This window comes from Hyperolius riggenbachi, chromosome 8 (genome assembly GCF_040937935.1).
Source record: "Hyperolius riggenbachi isolate aHypRig1 chromosome 8, aHypRig1.pri, whole genome shotgun sequence".
NCBI lineage: Eukaryota > Metazoa > Chordata > Amphibia > Anura > Hyperoliidae > Hyperolius > Hyperolius riggenbachi.
Genome location: NC_090653.1, coordinates 131939081 through 131960643, shown reverse-complemented (window position 1 = coordinate 131960643; position 21563 = coordinate 131939081). Strand labels below are relative to the sequence as shown.

Sequence of the window (21563 nt, the reverse complement as noted above, 5' to 3'; positions counted from 1 at the left end):
CGCAGAGGGTCCTTCTTTAAACATTGCTGCAGCCTCTAATTATTATAACTGTTTCTTTTTATACTAAAATTTAATTCAAATGTAGTTTTAAACAATAAATAAACCTTAGACGTAAAGTGTTTAGTGTCTCTTATCCCTTTCTGCATCCGATTCGGATTTTTTGCCGGCATTTTGCAGGAGTGATTTTTCCCTAATTTCACGTGGAAAAATCACTGAACACTGTGGCGATTTTGCCGTGATAGCGTTTAGCGCTTCTATAGCACTGAAACGCGATCACCAGGAAATCGCCTGAAAATGGTGCAGGGGAAGCGTTTGTGTTTTGCATTTTTGGGTGATTTGCGGCAATCAGCGCAAATCGCCCAAGTAAGAACGGGCCCATAGGGTTTCATTACACGAGCGCTTTTAAAAAGTGCCAGTGTTTGAGCGTTTTGCTGAAATCGCAGCAAAACGTTGTAGTGTGAATGGGCCCTAAATGCAGATTTTCCCATAGGCCTTCATTGGAGTCAGTTTTTCTGCATCTGCTCTGCATCCAATCTGCGTGTAGTGGAAACAGGCCTTAAAGAAAATCTGTACTCTAAAATTCTTACAATAAAAAGCATACCATTCTATTAATTATGTTCTCCTGGGCCCCTCTGTGCTGTTTCTGCCTCTCCCTGCTGCAATCCTGGCTTGTAATTGCCAGTTTTAGGCATTGTTTACAAACAAGACCTAGCAAGTGATAGGCTGAGAGGAGCTCAGTGTGTGAGTCATACAGGGGGTGCAGGAGGCCTGGAGAGGGTGTTTAGCTTCTATCCAATCACAAGCTGCACAGCACATTCCAGCTTGACTGCCTCAGCCCGACAGACCCGACAGAGAGAAGATTAGATCATATAACAGCGGGCTTACAGGCAGGAGGTGGACAGGATCTGCCACTGGTGCCAGGAGAACAAGCTGGTTCTCAACACTGCCAAAACTGTTGAGATGCTCATTGACTTCAGAAGGCAGAGCACCAGCCCTGGCCCGATCTACATAGATGCATCCGAAGTTGAAAGAGTATCCAACGTTCGCCTCCTGGGCACAACAATCTCAGACGACCTGAATTGGAAGGCGAACACTATCTTAACCCAAAAGAAGGCCCAGCAGAGGTTGTTCTTCCTGCGTCAATTAAAGAAGTTCGGCATGGCCCAAGAACTTCTAAAGTCCTTCTACTCTGCCACTATCGAGTCTGTCCTCTGCTCCTCCATCCTCGTCTGGTACACTGGTGCCTCGGCCAGTGACAGATACAAACTACAGAGGATTATCAGAACAGTGGAGAAAATAATTGGGAAGCCCCTCACCCCACTGGAGCTCATTCACAACTCCAGGTTGGGGTCCAGAGCAAAGAAGATTGCCAATGATCCATCACATCCATGTCATCGTTTCTTTACACGGCTACCATCGGGCCGGGGGATTCGTGCTATCCCCACCAAGACAACGAGACACAGTGACACATTCTTCCCCACAGCAGTGAGACTCTTAAACTCCAACTAAGCCCCCCCTCCCCAAGGATGCACCTTTCTATCTGCTGAGCCCATGTTACTGAAAGTGTTATTTTTAATTCTCATTTTATTTAAAAAGTCTGTTCTTTTTGTCCTTCATTGTTACTTATCTTTTTGTTCTTTTGCACTGTTATTGTTATGGCTACCAAGGAAATGTCTGCCTTTCTCGCTCTGTCCTTTTCTCACTGTCTTTCTGCTGCTGCAGTAACATATCTTCTTACTGTCCGTGTGTCACCGAAATTCAATGTTGTTGCCAATTTTTTTGTGCCTGTTTTTGTTGCTAAAACCAATTCCGGGCATGACCCAGTCGTGCTTGGCGAAATAAAAGGATTCTGATAACAGAGATAATAGTCACTGTGCAACTAGGAAAGGCTGCAGTTAGACACAGCACATTAGAACAGGTATAGGATAGAAGAAATAAGTAGAGTTGGGCCAAACCTCCGATTTTTAGCTCGCGAACCGGGTTCGCAAACTTTCGCGGAACGTTCGGTTCGCGTTAAAGTTCGCGAACCGAAATAGACTTCAATGGGGATGCGGACTTTAAAAAAAAAAAAAATATGCTGGCCACAAAAGTGATGGAAAAGAGGTTTCAAGGGGTCTAACACCTGGAGGGGGGCATGGCGGAGTGGGATACACGCCAAAAGTCCCCGGGAAAAATCTGGATTTGACGCAAAGCAGCGTTTTAAGGGCAGAAATCACATTGAATGCTAAATGACAGGCCTAAAGTGCTTTAAAACATCTTGCATGTGTATACATCAATCAGGTAGTGTAATTAAGGTACTGCTTCACACTGACACACCAAACTCACCGTGTAACGCACCGCAAACAGCTGTTTGTGTAGTGACGGCCGTGCTGGACTGGTGCGCACCATGGCGAGAGTGCAGGTTTTGGTGGCTTTACAGCCCATATGGTCGCCTGGCTGATGTAGCTGAATGACAGAACAGTGACTGTCCAGCTGATCAAATTTGGTCTGACCACAATGAAGCAACGACCTTATTATCTTTTGTGTGCCCCCCGAGACACTCATCTAGGCGCCAGTCATTGCTTCATTGTGATACGCAAGCCCCTTCACCACGGCAAGGTAATGTCACGAAGGGGAATGGGCGCATGTACATGCCTTTTCTTTTGTTGTTGCAGCTGCCCGCAGTGCAGCCAGAAAAATTAGGCAGTCATGTACACGCACCAGAAAAATTATTACAGTGGCCGCTGCTAGCAGCGGCCTAAAAAATTCAGCAATCCGCCTGGAGTCCCGGACCCTGTTGGTGGTGGCGGAGAAGGTAGTCAAGCGGCCTGCAGGCAGACATGCTGTGTGGAGGGACTGGGAGCGACTTAATCTTCTTGGGGCAGGCCAGGCAGCCAGTCACACGGCGTGCAGGCAGAGATGCTGTGTGTGCGGGGACTGACTTAGTCTTGGGGCGGGCAGCAGCCCTCCGGGATCCATGCCTCATTCATTTTGATAAAGGTGAGGTACTTAACACTTTTGTGACTTAGGCGACTTTTCTCTTCTCAGTGACAATGCCTCCAGCTGCGCTGAAGGTCCTTTCTGACAGGACGCTTGCGGCAGGGCAGGAGAGAAGTTGGATGGCAAATTGGGACAGCTCTGGCCACAGGTCAAGCCTGCGCACCCAGTAGTTCAAGGGTTCCTCATCGCTGTTCACAGCAGTGTCTGCATCCACACTTAAGGCCAGGTAGTCGGCTACCTGCCGTTCCAGGCGTTGGTGGAGGGTGGATCCGGAAGGGCTACGGCGAGGCGTTGGACTAAAGAACGTCCGCATGTCCGACATCACCATGAGATCGCTGGAGCGTCCTGTCTTTGACTGTGTGGACACGGGAGGAGGATTAGTGGCAGTGGTACCTTGCTGGCGTTGTGCTGTCACATCACTTTTAAAGGCATTGTAAAGCATAGTTGACAGCTGGTTCTGCATGTGCTGCATCCTTTCCACCTTCAGGTGAGTTGGTAACAGGTCCGCCACTTTGTGCCTGTACCGAGGGTCTAGTAGTGTGGCCACCCAGTACAGCTCATTCCCCTTGAGGTTTTTTATACGGGGGTCCCTCAACATGCAGGAAAGCATAAAAGACGACATCTGCACAAAGTCGGATCCAGTACCCTCCATCTCCTCTTGCTCTTCCTCAGTGACGTCACGTAAGTCAACCTCCTCCCCGGGGAGGTTGAGCAGCACAAGCCCCCGGCGACGCCTGCTGCGGGTGTTCTCCTGCCGCCGTCCCCTCCTCCTCCTCCTCCCCCAAAGAAACACCTTGCTCATCATCCTCTGAGTCTGACTCATCTTCTGCACACGACTTCTCTTCTTCCTCCTCCTCCCCCCTCTGTGCTGCCGCAGGTGTTGAGGAAACAGCTGGGTCTGATGAAAATTGGTCCCATGCCTGTTCCTGCCGTAACGGTTCCTGGTCACGCTCATTCGCAGCTTCATCCGCCACTCTACGCACAGCACGCTCCAAGAAGTAAGTGCAGGGAATTAAGTCGCTGATGGTGCCCTCACTGCGGCTCACCAGGTTGGTCACCTCCTCAAACGGCCGCATGAGCCTGCATGCATTTTTCGTCAGTGTCCAGTTGTCGGGCCAGAACATCTCTATCTTCCCAGACTGTTTCATTCTACTGTAGTTGTAGAGGTACTGGGTGACGGCTTTCTTCTGTTTTAGCAGGCGGGAGAACATGAGCAGTGTCGAATTCCAGCGAGTCGGGCTATCGCAAATGAGGCGTCTCACCGGCATGTTGCTTTTCCGCTGAATTTCCGCAAAGCGTGCCATGGCTGTGTAAGACCACCTCAAATGCCCACAGAACTTCCTGGCCTGCTTCAGGACATCCGCTAAGCCAGGGTACTTTGCCACAAATCTTTGAACAACTAGATTCATGACATGTGCCATGCAGGGTATGTGTGTCAGCTTCCCCATATGCAAAGCGGCAAGCAGATTGCTGCCGTTGTCGCACACCACGTTGCCTATCTCCAGGTGGTGCGGGGTCAGCCACTCATCCACCTGTTTCTTAAGAGCAGCCAGGAGAGCTGCTCCAGTGTGACTCTCCGCTTTGAGACAAGACATGTCTAAGATGGCGTGACACCGTCGTACCTGGCATGCAGCATAGGCCCTGCGGAGCTGGGGCTGTGTAGCTGGAGAGGAGAACTGCCACTCAGCCAAGGAGGAGGAGGACAGCGAAGAGCATGTAGCAGGAGGAGAGGAGGTGGCAGGAGGCCTGCCTGCAAGCCGTGGAGGTGTCACAATTTGGTCCGCTGCGCCCTGCTTGCCATCGTTCACCACCAGGTTGACCCAATGGGCTGTGTACGTAATGTAGCGGCCCTGCCCGTGCTTGGCAGACCAGGCATCCATGGTCAGGTGTACCCTTGACCCAACGCTCTTCGTAAGAGATGACACCACTTGCCTCTCAACTTCACGGTGCAGTTGGGGTATGGCCTTTCTCGAAAAATAAGTGCGGCCTGGCATCTTCCACTGCGGTGTTCCGATGGCCACAAATTTACGGAAGGCCTCAGAGTCCACCAGCCGGTATGGTAACAGCTGGCGAGCTAACAGTTCCGCCACGCCAGCTGTCAGACGCCGGGCAAGGGGGTGACTGGCCGAAATTGGCTTCTTCCGCTCAAACATTTCCTTCATGGACACCTGACTGCTGCTGTGGGCAGAGGAGCAGGAACCGCTCAAGGGCAGAGGCGGAGTGGAGGAGGGTGCCTGTGAAGGTGGAAGGGAGAAAGCGGTAGAAGCAGATGATGCACCTGAAGGAGGAAGAGAAGGAGGGTGACTTTTCTTTTGTGTGCTGCTGCTGCTTTTGCTCAGGTGGCCATCCCATTGCTGTTTGTGCCTTTTCTCCAGGTGCCTTCGTAAGGCACTTGTCCCTACGTGAGTGTTGGCCTTTCCACGGCTCAATTTTTGTTGGCAGAGCGAACAGATGGCTTTGGTCCGATCTGAGGCACACACATTAAAAAATTTCCACACCGCTGAGCCACCCTGGGATGTGGGCACTATGGGGACCTCAGCAGCTGATGCTGAAGGGCAAGTTGGCTGGCTGTACATAGGTGGCGATACATGGTGCCGGACACTGCCACCAGCTGTTTCTGACGAAGAGCTGCCCCAGCTTCTTTCAGCAACTTCTCTCCTCCTACTACTTTCTGACTCCCCCTCTAAACTGTCCACCTCTTCATCTCCTCTATTGGGAACATACAGAGGATCCCTATCATCGTCATCATCGTAATCATCCTGCCCAGCTTCGCTTGCCTCAGACAAATCCAAACATGCACCATCAGTAGGTCCTTTATACTCCTTACACGTTACATCCATAGTGTTGCCGTGTCACTCAGACATATGAGCTGGTGAAAATTCATCTGGCTGTAACAATGGCTGTGCATCAGTGATTTCAACACTAAATAATTCTTGCGAAGTGTCAAATGCAGCGGAAGTGGTGCTAGTAGTAGTGCTGGTGGCTGAGCAAGATGAGGTGTTCTGTGTCGCTAAATACTCAACCATGTCCTGACAATCTTGGGAGGTGATGGGACGTGCCTTCTTCCGAGCACTGTACTGTGGGCCAGGTCCACACGAAATTACATTTACATGACCTCGCGCAGACCTGCCGGGTTGCCTTCCTCTGGCTCTGGCACTACCTCTTCCTCTACCTGTTTTGTCCATATCTGGTATGCACGGAGTGATATATCACACTGCGTGCACTCACGTAGGTAGGTGGGTTCACTGAACAGGTATGCAGTGGCGGGTTCACTGAACAGTACAGGTATACAGTGGCGGGTTCACAGAACAGGTATGCAGTGGCAGGTTCACTGAACAGAACAGGTATGCAGTGGCGGGTTCACTGAACAGTACAGGTATACAGTGGCGGGTTTACTGAACACAACAGGTATGCAGTGGCGGGTTCACTGAACAGTACAGGTATACAGTGGCGGGTTCACAGAACAGGTATGCAGTGGCAGGTCCACTGAACAGAACAGGTATGCAGTGGCGGGTCCACTGAACAGAACAGGTATGCAGTGGCGGGTCCACTGAACAGAACAGGTATGCAGTGGCGGGTCCACTGAACAGAACAGGTATACAGTGGCGGGTTCACTGAGCAGAACAGGTGTATACAGTGGCGGGTTCACAGAACAGGTATGCAGTGGCAGGTCCACTGAACAGAACAGGTATGGAGTGGCGGGTCCACTGAACAGAACAGGTATACAGTGGCAGGTTCACTGAACAGAACAGGTATACAGTGGCAGGTTCACTGAACAGAACAGGTATGCAGTGGCGGGTTCACTGAACAGAACAGGTATACAGTAGCAGGTCCACTGAACAGAACAGGTATGCAGTGGCGGGTTCACTGAACAGTACAGGTATACAGTGGCAGGTTCACTGAACAGAACAGGTATGCAGTGGCGGGTCCACTGAACAGAACAGGTATACAGTGGCAGGTTCACTGAACAGAACAGGTATACAGTGGCGGGTTCACAGAACAGGTATGCAGTGGCAGGTTCACTGAACAGAACAGGTATACAGTGGCGGGTCCACTGAACAGAACAGGTATGCAGTGGCGGGTTCACAGAACAGGTATGCAGTGGCAGGTTCACTGAACAGAACAGGTATGCAGTGGCGGGTCCACTGAACAGAACAGGTATGCAGTGGCAGGTTCACTGAACACAACAGGTATGCAGTGGTGGGTTCACTGAACAGGTATGCAGTGGTGGGTTCACTGAACAGGTATGCAGTGGTGGGTTCACTGAACAGGTATGCAGCCAGGAACAAGCTAAGCCTAACTAATCTTTCCCTATGAGAGACAGTCTGCAGCAGCTCGCCCTACTCTCACTAATGCAGGCACACGAGTGACCGTAATGGCCGCTGCTGCCTGCCTTTTATAAGGGGGGTGGGGCTCCAGGGGCTAGTGTAGCCTAATTGGCTACACTGGGCCTGCTGACTGTGATGTAGAGGGTCAAAGTTGACCCTCCATGTGCATTATGGGGCGAACCGAACTTCCGCAAAGGTTCGCCTGCGGGACGCGAACGCGAACCACGGAAGTTCGCATGGAACCGTTCGCAGGCGAACCGTTCGGCCCAACTCTAGAAATAAGGATGAAAATTTTGTTAGTCTCTAAGGCCTCGTTCACTGTGGACGTTAAAGTCGCACGTTATAAAAAATTATAACGCAGACTAACGGACAGCAATACAAAGTCTGTGCGACATTCACAGTGCACACGTTGTGTGTAGCAATATTTAGAAAGTGTAGCAATATTTAGAAAGTGCTGCATGCTGTGTGTTTAGCAATACATTTGCTGCGTTGTGTTGCACATGCTCAGCAATGTTTTCTTTTTTTTTTGTAAATGTAACGCATACGCCGTTTTCGTTCCATCAATACGCAACGAAAATGGCGCACCAAGAGACACAACGCAGTGCAAAATAACGTCCAATTTCATAACCTAGATGCGCTGTTAGGGGCACTTTTGCGACTTTAACGTTGCATAAAACGCAACGCCCCACTGTGAAAGCAGCCTTAATGTAAGGGGAAAAGTCATTTTAGTATGTTATGGTTCATTAAAATAGAATTTGTCAGTGCTGAAAGCCAAAACTTTTTGCACATTGCATTGTTTTGAGCTTTGTACAAAAGTCTGGTTAGGATGAGGATTGTCCATCACCAATGTGAAGTAATGTAAAATGAAGCTTTGGGGTATACATTATATAGGTTTGCATTATTTTTCTTGTTTTTTTTTGTATTTGTATATACTGTATACTGCTTATATTCTTGTTTTTTAATCAGTGTTTAATATTTCATCTGTTCTACTTTCAGATGGTGCATTTGAGAGTTCCTCTTTGTATAGTGTGACAGAGTCCACTCAGAATCTGGTATTTCATATATTTTTTTTTACCATAATTAACTACAAGGCTCAATTTAGTGGAGACTTGCAGTGGATTCTAACGGCCGCATTGTAATGCACAACGTCTCATTGCAATGCATAGTTCAAAGTGCGGATGGTGCGGTCTGACAGAGCACAATATCCCAATGCACTGCATGCAAGGCATTTTCCACATAACAGCATTAACAGTACAGTGAAGCGTGCATACAGTCAGTATGGATTAACATGCTGCACGAATTTCCTGCTGCGTTCCTGCTTTCACAGGGAACACAATGCTTACTGTGCACACAGGACTGATGTGCTGTTTGAGTATGGCATTAAAAGTTGACGAAGGTAGAAAAAAAAATAGTGAAGCACTAAAGGGATAAGTGATATGTGGTTGTGAAGACAACTTGGCAAAAGTAATATAAACTGCCCAGGAACTCCCTTAATAACACTTTGTTCAGCCAACTAGTTTTACATGACAGGTGAGTTGGGATTTGTACAGGTTCTACTTCAGCTATAGGGATAGCCAAGACCATGCAAATTGAGTTGCTTCAGATGTATGCAAACTTGTATGCAACATGTGTAGTTTGAAAATGGACTGGCTGAGTCCATGTTAGGATTAGATTTGGTCCTTTCAAGCTGCATAAATTTGCACAATTCTACATACATTCTGAATTATTTTCATGTTATTGGCCATCCTTTGTGGGAGTCTCACATACAGTGAATCTTTTGACTTGCACTTTTATTACAGTTGCATTGAGCCCTATTTTAGGTTCAGTATCTCTTCACCATTTCATTCATTACTGAACTATGGGAATGTCTTTTTTATATCTTATGTGCATAATGCAAGATTATGTGACTATCTGTAAATGTATATGTATAATGTCTATATGTTAAACGTTCGGGTGGAGGCGGCCTGTGTTTCTGACGTAGATATGTTGTATCTAAATAAATATATAAAGATGAGAGGCAAGGCCTTACCTCTCCACTAGTGACGCACCAGTGTAACTGGAGAAGATTTTTTTAGCACACAAGTGGACACATTTCACGGGTACTCTCCTGCTTCCTTAGGTCAGTATAAACCGTGCTTTCAAAAGTGTCTGTACATCTGTGAGCGCCTCCAAGACTCTAAAGGTGCATACACACATCAGACTATAGTCTTTGGAAAATGAAAGATCACAGACCAATCTTACCAACCTTCATGTAGTATGAGAGCCATACTCTACACAGTCTTTTCTATGGAGCTGAACTCCACATCAGAAAAAAAATCTTTGCAAGATGCTGCACACACAGATGCTGTACAGACACAAAAGATCAGTATCTGCAAAAGATCTGTTCCTGCCAAAACTCCATTCCTGCAAATTGCAATGATAGTCTATGAGATCTGCAGATCATCATACACACATGATTTAACTGACATTCATCTGCAGATCACGCAATCATCTGCAGATCTGAAAATCCATCCTGGTGGATCTGATCTGCAGATGAATGTCAGTTAAATCATGTGTGTATGATGATCTGCAGATCTCATAGACTATCATTGCAATTTGCAGGAATGGAGTTTTGGCAGGAACAGATCTTTTGCAGATACTGATCTTTTGTGTCTGTACAGCATCTGTGTGTGCAGCATCTTGCAAAGATTTTTTTCTGATGTGGAGTTCAGCTCCATAGAAAAGACTGTGTAGAGTATGGCTCTCATACTACATGAAGGGTGGTAAGATTGGTCTGTGATCTTTCAGTTTCCAAAGACTATAGTCTGTGTGTGTATGAGCCTTTAGAGGCACTCGCCCACCTTTGAACACCTTTTGTGCGCTCAATAAAAATCTTTCCTGTTACACTGGTGCGACACTATTGGAGAGGTAAGGTCTTGCCTCTGAGATATCTCACATCCATATACAAAGATGAGGGCAAGGCCTTACCTCTCCAACAGTGACACACCAGTGTAACAGGAAAACTTTTTTTTTTTTTTAATTCGGCACACAGTGTCTGTACGTGCATAGGTGCCTCTAAGGGCCCTTTTCCACTAGCAATCGCTAGCGTTCACGCTGAACGCTAGCGATTGCTGAATCGCAATTAGCGGAGATTCCCCGACGTTCGCGGCCGCGATTTTGCTATGCACTGCATAGCAAAATCGCGGCAAATATCGCTCCGCCGCGCGTTCGTGTTCCCGACAAAAATGAATCGCGGTAGTGGAAATGACCTACCGCGATTCCTATGTTAAAAAGCAAACCGTAGCGATTGTAAAATCGCTAGCGGTTTGCGTTTTTGCGATTCAGCCAGCGCAAACGCGCTGGTGGAAAAGGGCCCTTAGAGCCTTAGAGGTGCTCACACACTTACACTTTTTACCTTTTTTTTTTTTTTTTTTTTTTTTCTAGGCATGATTTATACTGTAAGTAGAATACCCATGAAATGTGTCCAATTTTTTGTGTTCTCAAACAATATTTTCCAGTTAAACTGGTGTCGCTATTGGAGAGGTAAGGCCTTGCCACTCACCTTTTATTTAGATATGTCTGTCAAAAACTTCACCCGAACATTAGTTACCTTAGACCTCCACAGGAGGTAACATCTTTTAGGTTTTAGTGCAAATCCATAAATACCCTCCATCTAGAGCAACCACCCAGGAGCTAGCTCCCTGGCAAACCGAGCACGGACAGTTTATTTCCCGCATACTGATGCAGTGGGTGCAGACTTTGTAAGTATAACACTTCCATTGCTTATCCTTCATCTCTGTACTCAATACTGCACCATTGGGCTCCTGGACTGTGTTTTGCTTCAGGTGACCCTAGAATTTACCTCAGTATTCAACTACCTAGCGTCTGTATGTATTTGATTGCTACTTTGAGTCAAACTGTAAGATATAAATGCAGAGATGTGAATTTTGTGATGTTTGGCTCACCTAAACAAATGTACTGTATTTTACGTTTGCTAAAAGAGGTTCCATGATTTAACTTCTGAAATCCAGTGGTATGGTTTGCAATGGAATACATTTATCATAGCTAGATGAGGATCAATGAGTGAATTCTGGCTTGCATACAAATTATGTGACTTGTAAATGAGCCAATTGCACTCCCTGACAATTCAGCTTGCTTAGTTCAAATTGAAAGCTGAATATAATTTACATGTTTGCTCACAAGCTGTATTTCACAATTTGTATTTTTTTTTTTTTTTTTTTTTTTATTTTGCAATGTACGCATCTTGTACTCTGGATCTTTTAGTCTCTTCAGGACGATATGCCCCAGACTGTGCCTTTGCAAGATGATGTATCCTCATACAAGTACTCTGAGCAGGTGATTACATCCTTTTATATAGAAAAATGTTTTGTTTTGAGTGTGACTAACGCTGAATTTCGCACCTGTTCCCCATTTACACATGAGACCGAATACTTACGGGCAACATGACCCCGGGGAGGGAAAACATTGAATGTTCACATTATAAATCGTCAGTGCTATCACAAGCACTGAGCGATTCAATGAGTTTTGTCGGCACCTTTCCCTGCGCTTTGTGCTTAAAGCGTTTTTCTGAATGCTTTTTGCAAAACGATTAGTTTTTTCACTTCCTAACGAAAGTAAGGAAGTGAACTCTTTCACCCGGAAATGAATTAATACAATGTATTTATTCATAGAAGCGCTCAGGAAATCGCTATATAAAGTGCTTTTTCAAGCGCTTTGCGATTTCCATATACCTTCCATTGAGCCAAAGCACTCAGAAAATGATACAGGCAGGACTTTTGAAAGCCGATTGCATTCAAACCGCTCATATGTGAACACTCTCATAGGGAATCATTGCACAAGCGCTTTTAGGGGGTTTTCTAAATTTGCCAGCTCTTAAAAAAAATACGCAAACGCTCATAGTGTGAACAAGCCCTAAAGGATACCAGAGCCGAGTAAAGTAGGAAACAAATGGGGGGGGGGGGGGGGAGACATGTACTGGCAGCTGTCCTGATGCCCATCGCGTCCCCTTAAATGTTACCAGAGTCAGGCATTAGTGCGCGGGCGCTGGCATGGCTGCGCGAATCTACAGTGCAAGTCTGCAGCCAGGAGCGCTCTGTGCATGATGTAATTGTGCCGTCTTGTGCAGTGCGCTCCCAGCCACGGGCGTGCGATGTAGTATGCGCACAGCCAGGCCAGCACCTGTGCAGTAATGCCCGACCAATGCAGGGGAAGATTTTTTTTTTTTTTTTAAAAAGCCAATAAGTCAGGCTTTTAAATTCTGAGTGAAAGACTGCCATGCAATTGAAACAATAGAATAAAACCTTAAACTGCTATGGCCTCTATTCATAAAGCATTCCCGCATGCAGTAATGCTCAAATCAGCTGACTTTCCCGACCATTTAGCAAAGTGTTCATTCATAAAAGCGGTTTCCGCATTAAAAGATAAAATTCCTAAGCAGTGCGGGAAATTACCGCCTTGTGCGGAGATGATCACAACATGTCACTGAAGGTTAATTCATAAAGATTAGAGCAGGCGCAATGTGAGTGGAGAAACCCGGCTGTTTAGATAACGCGATAAGCCAGCAGTAACAGCTAAGTGAATGAGAAAGACCTCCCAGGCAGCAGTGAGAGCAGAGCAGTCAAGGCATCCAGGAAAACCAAGGCTGTGTTTTTTTTTAACCCCTTGGGTACCTGTTTTCAGATATATTTCACATCAGAAAGCCTGCATGTGTAACATTTCTTGAAGTTCTTCTAAGCTGCAGCAATTAACACTTAACGACCGCCTAACGCCAATAGGCGTCAGCAGGTCGAAGTGGTGTTTCCATGTCAGTTCACGGAGGGTGTCTTCGTGAACAGCCTGCCAGCTTCCGATCGCGGCTCGCAGGCTAAATGTAAACACGCGGGGAAGAAATCCCTGGTGTTGACATCATAGGGCGCCGTAAAGGAGATCGGCGATCCCCGCCATCTGATGGGATGAAGCCTATCAGAGGCGGCGCAGGACGGATCGCCGTCCTGTGCCGCCCACAGCAGGGAGGGAAGGAGAGGGAGGCGGAAAATCGCTGCACAGGGGGCTTTGAGGAGCCTCCCTGCTCGGCCACACAGAGCGGCGGCGATCAGACCCCCTACCCCCCTAGTGGGGAAGAAAAAGGGGAAGTCTGGTCGCCCTGCCTCATTGCTGGTCTCTGCTGTGGGCTGGAGAGCTAAACAAAAAATAGCCCGGTCCTTAAGTGGTTAAATAGATTGTTTAGGAAGACTAATAGACAAATTCAGAGAAGATTTAGGGCAAGGAGAGGCAGTTTAAAAAAAAAATGCACATGTGAAGGGATGCTGGCGCTGCCTATAGTTATCTGTGTCTGCACAGAGAAAATGTATCAACTCAGCCAGCAAATGTAACAACTCTGCAGCACCGCCTGTTTAGTGCGGGAATTCCCCGACCTATTATCTATCGCAAGTATAAACATTTTTATGAATTAGTACACAAGTCTAAAATACCCATGCAGTGTTTTCCCTCCAAGATTTTTTTCCCCGCAAATGTTTTATGAATAGGGCCCTTTGTGTTTCAAAAAAAAGTAAAGTGCTTTTCTCACTTAAGACCCAAAGCGCAGCAGCAGCCAGCTTGGGCATGCTCAGTTTTACAGGAGTAGGGAGATTAATGAATATTGATAGCCGTGTTTCTTTCCATGGACGAGCGCACCATACCATACAGGTGCAAAGTATGCCTGTGCCTGCACAGTAACACAAAGCCACTGGTGCATGACTTTTTTCCTCCGTGCATGAGTGGCTCCATTCTACTGCGCAGGTGTGAACCTTACTTGCGCCTGTTCAGTGCTGCTGTGCTCCTACACTGAGGGGACCATGGCTGCAAAGAGGGAGGGTCCTGGCCAGCAACTGAAGGGTTGTGGAGGATAGGGGAAGCCCTTGGACTTTTTCACTGGATGATCAAGGGTAGGAGCCTATATAAACATGGGAAGTTCAGGTATTTCTGGAATCTCCGAACAGTTTTATTTTATTTTTTTCATGCATTGAACTACACTTGTCTAGCTACATTATTTTTACCACTTTACTTTGTGTTAGTCAGGAGTAATCTTAACCTATTTGCTGTACAGAAAAATATGCATATCATGTCCAATGCAAATGTCATTGTAACTTTTTTTTTTTTTTTATTAGGTGACCTCTGTAATTTCTACCTCTGGTGTGACTGCTTCACCAGCAACGGTTATCTCTTCAAGTCCATCTATGGTTATCCCTTCCACTGTCACATCCACTGTCCTGCCCCAGACTGCTGTACAGCCAATGATTATGTCTCAACCCCCCACTGTCAGACCAGGTAATACTGAGGAGCCAGAAAATTTTCTGACATAAGAACACACTTTTTCGCCTTGAAGGTAGTAATGACTAGTAGCATAACTAGATTACCTCTTCAGTCATTTATTAAAAGTAAGGGATGTTTCTGGTTACTATTCAAAAATGAACGTCTAGCTCAATGTCCCTTTCAAAAACATAATTTTATTGGTAGAAAAAGGTAATTGCACTCCAAGTACTAATAAAAACTGAACTCCACCATGAAAACAATATCCAGCCACTACATGAATAATACCACAGCCGGCTGCACATGCACATCCAGGGCCGGATTTAAGCCAAGGCCGCCTAGGCCATGGCCTAGAGCGCCACAGGAGCAATGGCACCAAAGCAGCAGGCTGAACTTGAGCAGCATTTGCAAGCGGGAAAAAGAGGGATTAAGGAAGTCATCTGGCTACCTATACTGAAGGAAAGGGGGAGAGGGGTCATCTCGCTACCTATACTGGAGGGCAGCTGGTGACAGTGGCCTTGGGCGGTAAAGAGTACAAATCTGACCCTGTGCACATCCATCACTAAACAATCACAAATGGGATCCCCAATCATACGACCTGGCCGCACAAATGGCTCATGCCAATTGTGAATGAATTCAACTGCCAGAAATGGGTAACATGCCCCTTTTACGACCAGACAGTCTATAACATAGATGAAGCGGTAAATGCAGAGTTAAAGATAGAGCTCTGATAGCCTATATTCTCCATCGGTTAGAGCGGCATGTACATGAGAATATAGGCTATCTGAGCACTATCTTTAACTCTGCATTTACCGCTTTATTGATCAATCCTCAGCAATCTGTCGTTGCATCGCTTCATCTGTTATAGACTGTCTGGTATTAAAGGGGACATGGGGGAGTTCTGTATTTATTAGTACTTGGAGTGCAGTTACTGTACTTTTTTTTTTTTTTTCAATAAAATTACGTTTTTTGAAAGGGACGTTGAGCTAGACCTACTTTTCATGTTTTAAGTAGTGAGCATTGGCAAATAGGGGGTCCACTACCCCCTGTATAGTAAGTGGGCTTTTTACTGGCTTTAACTAGTCCTGTGTTCATTGGTACTTTTGACAAGTGTGGCTACATAAAGCCTAACTCGCCATTTTTTTCCCTCGTAATATGTTAAATCTTTTTAGCCTATAAGTACTATGAAAAATGTTTGTGTACCTATACGCATACGCAGTTTCGTGCATGCATTCCCGATGCAAGGCATGTGCATTGCAGTGCGTTATATCGTGGACAACATTTTTTTTTTTTCCCTTCTGAGTTTTCTTGTATATGATTTTTCATCTTCTGGATAAAATTACTTTTTAGAACCTTTTGAATTAAGTGATAAAGTTAAGTAACATCAGACTCATTGAGGTGTCAGAACCTTTCCTGGAACTCTGGAGAAAAACTGCATAGAGGCCATAGAAGAGACATGAGCCTCTAAGCAAAGAAAGCATTAAAGAGAACCCAAGGTGGGTTCTAAGAATCCTATTAGCACACAGAGGCTGGGTCTGCATATAATGCCCAGCTTCTGTTGCTATACTGCTCCACCCCCCCCCACCCCCCCGGTTATTATATGCAGACCCAGCCTCTGTGTGCTAATAGGATTCTTAGAACTCACCTCGGGTTCTCTTTAAGCCATCTGGATGACCGTAACACACTGCACCTGAGTAGCAGACAGATTTTCTCTTTTGTACATGATCTCTCAATAAACTGGATGTAATATAAGCATATCCTGTTCAGGGAAAGCTTTGTATATTCGACTGAAGCAACTGAAAACCAGTGGAACTCTACCCATGAGGGGATAGGTCTCCCTAAGTTTACATGTAGAATAAAGCTATATGCACAAGGTGTCCCCGACATCAGAACAATCATTCAGGGAGACCAGGTTAGTGTATATGTAGGCTTAGGCATATAATAAAAAAAAGTTCAAAAACCCATAATTACAAAAGTATAAATCAATTTATTACTAAATCTATAAAGGACAATGTGGTTATGTCCCCAAGGTGCAACCCCCCATGGGCCCTTTTAGTAATAAATTGATTTATACTTTTGTAATTCATGGGTTTTTGAACCTTTTTTTCATTAGTGTGCTAAGCACACAATAGTATGTAAATTTTTGTTAGGCGTAGAATACTTCAGGAGATCTACAAGGATATCTAACTACATACCTCCTTTTTGCACTGACACCTGTTTTAAGAGCTTATCTATCTTTTCCACTTTTCAAAATCCGATTGCCACTTCTATCATGTTAAATTTTATAAAAGGGCATCAGATTTTGTTCTGTGCTTGTCACTGCAGAGATCACAATACTATATTTACCCTACAGCAGCAAGTGCTATTCAGTTACAAACCATAATATGACTGCAATCCCATAACTGTTTACTTAGCAGAAGTATCAGTATGCAGCCCACTGACTTTCATCAAGGCCACGGACATCTGGTGCTTAAGGTAATGTCTATGGCAAACCGATTAACAGGGTTTTTGAAACAAACATTGCTAGTTTTCTCAGTTCTTATGCTGTACTATAAAAATGACATAAGTTTGGCAATAAGTGAAGTGGCAATAGGCTATCAGCACTTTATAAATATTGTAATCAATGAAAACGCTGAGAATTTCCATAAGAATGTGATCATGCAGAAACTGGCAATGAGGCTAAAATGTGATCTTTTCTAGTGACCAGACTTGGCCCATTTTTATAAAAGGGCCTCCAGGACCATGCTGAACACAGTGCATGGAGAGCTTTCTCAAGGGGAATGTCACTATTTTCCAAGAATGTTTTATTGGTATCTAAAGTTTCATAAAGACCACTGAGATAGACTATACATGGCAAACTCTGGCTGGGAGAGCCATCACATTTTGCCCGCAAGTGAATTCTCTACTTTGCGTTATATTGGAGACTGATAGCCTAGTTCACCAGGGAAGCCATATGGGGAGGAAGGGAGAAAGTGCTAGACATCAGGGAGCTGTATAAAAGAGGGAGGACAACTGAACACCAGGTAACTGTATAGGGAAGGGAGTTGGCCACTAGGCACCAGGGAACTATAAAGGGAAGGGGGGGGGGAGGCATTGGACCCCAAGGAACTTCATAAGGAAAGAAGGCCACTATACATTGAGGGTGGCCCATGACTTGGTCCCGGTGTTCAGTTTTGGCCAAATCGTATTTGTTTGACACCCCTGAGCTAAAAGGTGAGAATTGGTGAGGGGCTCCATAGATGGCTAGGCTTACTTTTTATCTAATTCAAGCAGTATCAGTCTTGGACACCGATCAAAAATGGAAAAATGACATAACTGTATGTGTAATGCACAAAGCACCAGTTTGATAACTACTGAAATGTTGTTGTAGAAGGACCCGAAGTGGGCAGTCAATGCAAGGAGTCACACCTTCTCAGAATCTTCCCTGACAGTCACAATGAAGCCACTGCAGCAGTCACATATGTACTGCCAATCTCTGGCATGAATAAATTGTGCCCCTTCCCCAAACTTGTCCAGCAGTCATTTGAATCTCCATATTCTTCCAACAGCATTCCTTCCCTAATATCTAACCCAGTTTTATATGGCCTCCAGTCTACTCAATGAATCTCTCCCCACTGTCGGCTGCCAGTGTTGGTACCTAAAGTTCCATTAGCATTGTGATTCCACACTTTACCAGTAGGTAGCAAGCACTATAAGACTGTTGCACTCACCTTTAAAGATTGGGTACACTGTAGGGCATTAGTAAAGCTGGTACGGGATGCATGATGGGCAGTATGCACTGGACAGCTAGCTTACAAAACAAATTCTACAAATCGCACCCCCTGAGAAATGAAGTTTTGGGTTAAGAAGCACTAAATAAAAAAATAAAAAAATGAAGCTTTCAAACCCTCACCATACCTTCTTTTGAAACCTAGAGAAGGCAATAGTTTTGTGGATGCTTTGCTGCATCTGGCACTAGGTGTTTGGTATCTGAAGGAAACCATGAAATCTCAAGACTGAGAATCTGGACAGTATGCTTCCTTCCAGAATGTCCTCAGTTACATGTAAGAACCCTACAACTGCATAATAACTAAAACATTAAAGCACTCAAGTATGTGGCATTTTATGAGGCCTGATCTGTATCCTATCTAAAAAAACAACAAACAAAGAAAAAAGTTCAAACGCTTATAAAGCTGATGCTGCTGAAGCAATGTTTGCCAATGTTTGCCAAGGAAGAATATGCCAAATGACCTGTTGACAGATGCAGAAGTCCCAATGAACGCTACAGGAAATGCTTGATGGCTGTGGTGGCCTCTAAAGCTTATGGAACAGTATTCTAAGGTTCTCAGGGCTCTTGTGCTTACAGTTTTTCATGCCAGCTACAGATCTGCATGTGATAGTGCTGCCATTTACTCTATGCCGCTGACTCTTTGCTTTGCCTTATATATTGCTTATGGCTGTGCCTCTTGACGAAGATCAATAGACTGCCACTTGCTATATGGAGTCTTCATTAACGGTTTACATAGCAACTAGCATGCTTCATGGCATTTATTGCTTCACGGCTCTAACCATCAATCTGTTCAAATGATATGGACCAGTGCTTGGGCTCAATATCACATTCTGGGCAATAGGTTGCAACCTGAATAGACACATCAGTGCCTTTTTTGTTTTTACATCTACTTTGGAGCTCCATGAACATTAATGCATTATTATGTGTTGTGTTGCCCGGTATGTTTGTCTGAGTGTGTGCGGTTGAGCTTGCTGTGGGGGTCAGCAGGGTGGTGGTTGGGATATGTGGTCAGGCTTTCTTTTAACAAAAAAGTTTTTTGATACAATAAAGTATTTATACGATTTTTTTACCAACATTTGTAGGCTCTTGTTGTTGGTATGTACCACTCACCGTTTATTTTCCTTATTTGTTTTTTATCTTCGTGCTTAAAATATTAGGGTGAATTACATTAAAACGGTCTGGGCTTTTTTGTGTGTGTTGAGTAATGTAGTATACTTGAGGGTAGCTTTAATGAGGAAATAAATCTGCAATTGCTTCCAATATTGTGCAATGTTTTGAAAATGCTTTTGAAGACTTTCCGAAAATGAAAAGCTATGTATGCATAGATCCACTAGATGGTGGTGTTGTAGAAATTATTGAATGTAAAACGTAGATTGTTGATGTGCAAGTGTAGTTTAAAGAGACACTGAAGCGGAAAAAAAATATGATGAATTGGTTGTGTACTACGGATAATTACTAGATTAGCAGCAAAGAAAATATTCTCATATTTTTATTTTCAGGTATATAGTGTTTTTTTCTAACATTGCATCATTCTCTAATATGTGCAGATTACACAACACTTAGCATTCTAAATGATTTTTTCAGAGCAATCTTGTGAACTATTGACCGTCCTCTGGCAGAGAAAAAAAAAATTCTTCACTGGCAGCGGAGATAATAAACTTTAGAAGACAGCCCTCTCCAAGACTTTGAAAGTTGTATAGCTTAATGGCTTTTTTTGCATAGAGATAACTGGAGTTTCTTAACTCTTCCTGTACTGGAAACTACATTAGACTTAAGTCTCTGATCCTAATGTTTTATTTCTTAGCTGTATTACACATAAAAATCATTATCATAATTTTTTATCCGCTTCAGTGTCTCTTTAATATGCTGCATGTTTAATGGACTGCATTTTACTTAGCAAAATAACAATTGATATTTATTTGTGAGTACCCATCCTAATTCCATGTAGAAAGCAGGTCAGATATACATGACAGCCTGTAAGCCTCATCAGAAAAACCTATTTTTCTTCCTCTTCATTTTAATGGCTTAATTGTTTTTTCTTCTTAAAACCCTTGTTCAATCTTTTTTATTTATTTATTTTTTCCATCTGATATGATGGAAAGTTTACATTAATAATGTGTAACGTTTTGTGCAGTGCACATGTGTACGCTTATTAATAAAAATAATTGCAGTCTCGCTGCCCCTGTAGCGCCATTTCCTGTTACTTCGAGTGCAATTTTACTGGACAGTTTGCTGTCCAGACGCCTTCATCCATCATATTATTGCCCACATGGGTTAGAGAGAGAGGAGCCAAAATATTTACTGAGCAAAGGCCACCTGACCAGCATACCTCCAAATTTGGTATAGCAGCAAAAGTTGTATAATTGATTTACCTATACAAAGATAAGTAGTGTGTTTAAAATGTATATACTCCCTAGCAAAGTAATTAAAAAGGTGCTCATCACACTTGTTTAGGTGCCAACATAACCCACAATGTAATTTCTGGCTATGGTGGTGCCAGGAGGGCAATTTTTGGCACCCAATATTCTACACAGATGCTGTGGCTCTGTAGCTGGACACTCCATAACGTACATGGCCACAGTTCAGTGTTTGGAACCAAGCACTTAATATCTTATACAGCCACTGTGGCTCTGTAGCAGCTTTGAGCTCCTGTAATTGTGCCAACTGGCGCATAGGGTACAAGATACAGTGCTCTCTGTAGCAGACTCTGCTACAAACTCAGTGGCAACATGCCTTTGGGCATTGGAGGAGCACCGGCAACAGACTGCTTTTGATATGCAATTTCAGTATGTGCAATTAAGCAACTTTGGGTGCCGGAGATGCAGTGTAAGCAGCAGTGGGTTATCATAAGTTATAGCAGTTAGTGTGAGGCATAGCTGGGGGAAAGTTAGTGCTGGGAGTAGGTGGAAGGGAGTTAGTGTTGGGTGTATACAGGGGAGGGTTAGTGTCAGAATTGGGCTCCAGTGAGGAATACTAGTTGAGTATCGGTAATTGTACTGATATTCTATCAAGGATCAGAATATAGTCAATATTCTATCTGGATTTCCTTGCACGGGGTTTATCGGGTCATCCTTTTAAATGTATGTACTCCTCAGCCCACTACAAGTACAGCTGTTTGTTAAAGTGGTTATTTAAGGGGATCATGATCTGAGGAAACTTTTAGATTTGGTACATACCTAAGTAGAGAGAAGGTTCTGAAT

General features: G+C 44.7%; 1 protein-coding gene across 1 annotated transcript in view; it reads left to right on the top strand.

Moving 5' to 3' along the window:
- Positions 1-21563, top strand: part of ALG13 (ALG13 UDP-N-acetylglucosaminyltransferase subunit) — a 211349-nt gene that overhangs the window by 157452 nt on the left and 32334 nt on the right. Inside the window, exons 26-28 of the mRNA XM_068247910.1 lie at positions 8304-8359; positions 11571-11642; positions 14453-14612. Of these exons, the coding sequence (XP_068104011.1) occupies positions 8304-8359; positions 11571-11642; positions 14453-14612 (288 nt within the window). The remainder of the gene's footprint in view (positions 1-8303; positions 8360-11570; positions 11643-14452; positions 14613-21563) is intronic.